General features: G+C 32.8%; 1 protein-coding gene across 1 annotated transcript in view; it reads left to right on the top strand.

Moving 5' to 3' along the window:
- LOC135215207 (uncharacterized) overlaps nt 1-1811 on the top strand; it is a 42525-nt gene extending 40714 nt beyond the window's left edge. Inside the window, exon 4 of the mRNA XM_064249699.1 lies at nt 970-1811. Coding sequence (XP_064105769.1) covers nt 970-1107 — 138 coding nt within the window. The 3' untranslated portion in view covers nt 1108-1811. The remainder of the gene's footprint in view (nt 1-969) is intronic.
- Nucleotides 1812-2184: the final 373 nt, after the last annotated feature.

Raw genomic sequence — 2184 nt, 5'->3', positions numbered from 1 at the left:
GTAATGTCAGCCAGGCACTCTTAGGAATTGAAGAGGATGAAGGAGATCCTTCCATCTAACTATGAACACAAACACTACCTGACCATTGGAGTTCTATCCTACACTAGCTGACAGAACCAGCCAGATGGTGGACTAACAGAACTCGGTAAAACATGTTTGAGCTATGAGATTATCACCGCATGTACAATTTAGAAGTTAACAACAACAAAAAGTTTGAGTTGTCGGATGGAGTGTTTTCTTTTATTATTATATTATTTTCATTATTACTTTAATTATTAAATTACCCAAAAATACAGAATGTATTTTGAGGTGATATAGTCAAATTATTCAGCATGATTTGGGCCGTAATTTGAAATTGAGAGAGAAGTATTGAGAAATCACCCCCAAAAAATGTCGATATAATTTTTGATAAATCCTTCCAAAATACAGTCCAACCAGTGGCCAAAAATTAACATTCAAAATCAACGGGATAAAACCGGCCATCCCACTACATCAGATTGGGATGTAATAATTAATTGTCAAGATACGATACGTCAGTAGTTTATTTGAGAGCCTTCGAACACATTTCACAAAATGAGTCTTAATAAACAACCAAATATCTGTCTTTTCAAAATTTTCATTCAAGAAATATCATCATGAGTTCAACGTTTTCTAGATTGCGTTATACAGTTAATTTATGCAATGTTGCTTTCTGTCAAAGAATACCTGATCAGGATAGCAGTTCTGTCTATATGTATATGTGTGTGTGTTTATGTGAATTCATATATATATATATATATATATATATATATATATATATATATATATATATATAATAATATATATATAAAATAATGTAGGTATGTGTATATACATATGTGCGCATATGTTTGTACCTGTATAATGTATGTGTGTATATACATATTTACACATTTGTTTGTGCCTGTATGTATTCCTATATCGCGTTGGTTGACCCTCTTCTGCTTCTAGGATTGGGATGACGGCAGAACAGTTATCCAGGTCCTGCAGGCAGACGTAAAGAAAGGAAGTCCCCTGGAACAGGACGTGGACACCTTCATAGGCGACGATGGTACAAACGTCACTGCTGTTGAAGTTGTGAGGCGCTGAACTTCCTCGGAGAGGTGAGAGGAGTCCCGGAGGGGAGAGGAAAGGAGAGGAGGAGAGAAGAAAAACAGAAGAGCAAATTTGAAAGGACTTCGTTGGTAGTCGTTGAAATTGCAATAACTTCTAAAATACTGATTTAAATCACCTTTTCGTTTATATATATATATATATATATATATATATATATATATATATATATATGTGTGTGTGTGTGTGTGTGTGTGTGAAGCAGAAAGGATGTCAAGAAATGAGTAAATTTATGGGCTAATACTTTGAAAATTCTGATGTTGAGGACACCATTCGAGAAAATTAAATTGTAAAGGAGCTATATAGCAATTAGATTATACTTACTGTAGGTTTTGATCTTTCCTTTGTAATTAGCATCAACTAAAATGCACCATTTCTGTACACTGTTGTACAGAAGAAAGGCTTCTTACCTGAGTACCAAGATATTTAGATGGCTGCGATTCTTTCAATTATTAATTTTTCTGTTAAGTATTCTTATAAAAAATAGACTTTTCTAAAATTAAAATTTTTGCTTGGTGTTCCATAAAATCTTTTTCATGATGTTTAATACATATGCTGTACTCCACGCCATTGAAAATTCAAATTTATGCCATGTTTTAGTTAATAATAAAGTTGGTAAGATTTGTTTCAATTCATAATAAAGTTGATGAGAAGTCATTCCAAACTTGATTTTAAGACAATCCATTGCTTATCAATACCCGCATTATATCCAGTGATGGACCAAAGCCAATCAAACGCCCGTCTAAGGGGACCTGAAGCTGGAGACAAATACTCCATGAACTTTATATAAAAATGTCAGTTTAAAAGAGTTCCAAAGGTGTTGTAGATTTAGTACCAAATCTAATTCAAAGTACTTGATTAAGAACTGCTTCAACATTTAGAAAATATAATTTATTACCTTAGAGTAACTCTAAAATAGATTCAATGCTTATGCAAAGTAGCAGTCAGTAAGTCAACAGTTATCTTAGTTTTTCTGTACCTGTCAGATTCTCATATTTTGTCACAAGTCATTTAGAAATTAGAAGTCCACCCAAACAAAATTGAATGTCAATT

Source organism: Macrobrachium nipponense, chromosome 5 (assembly GCF_015104395.2).
Source record: "Macrobrachium nipponense isolate FS-2020 chromosome 5, ASM1510439v2, whole genome shotgun sequence".
NCBI classification, from domain to species: Eukaryota; Metazoa; Arthropoda; class Malacostraca; order Decapoda; family Palaemonidae; genus Macrobrachium; species Macrobrachium nipponense.
Note: the sequence above shows the minus strand (reverse complement) of the source record. Positions and strands in the feature narration are given on the sequence as shown.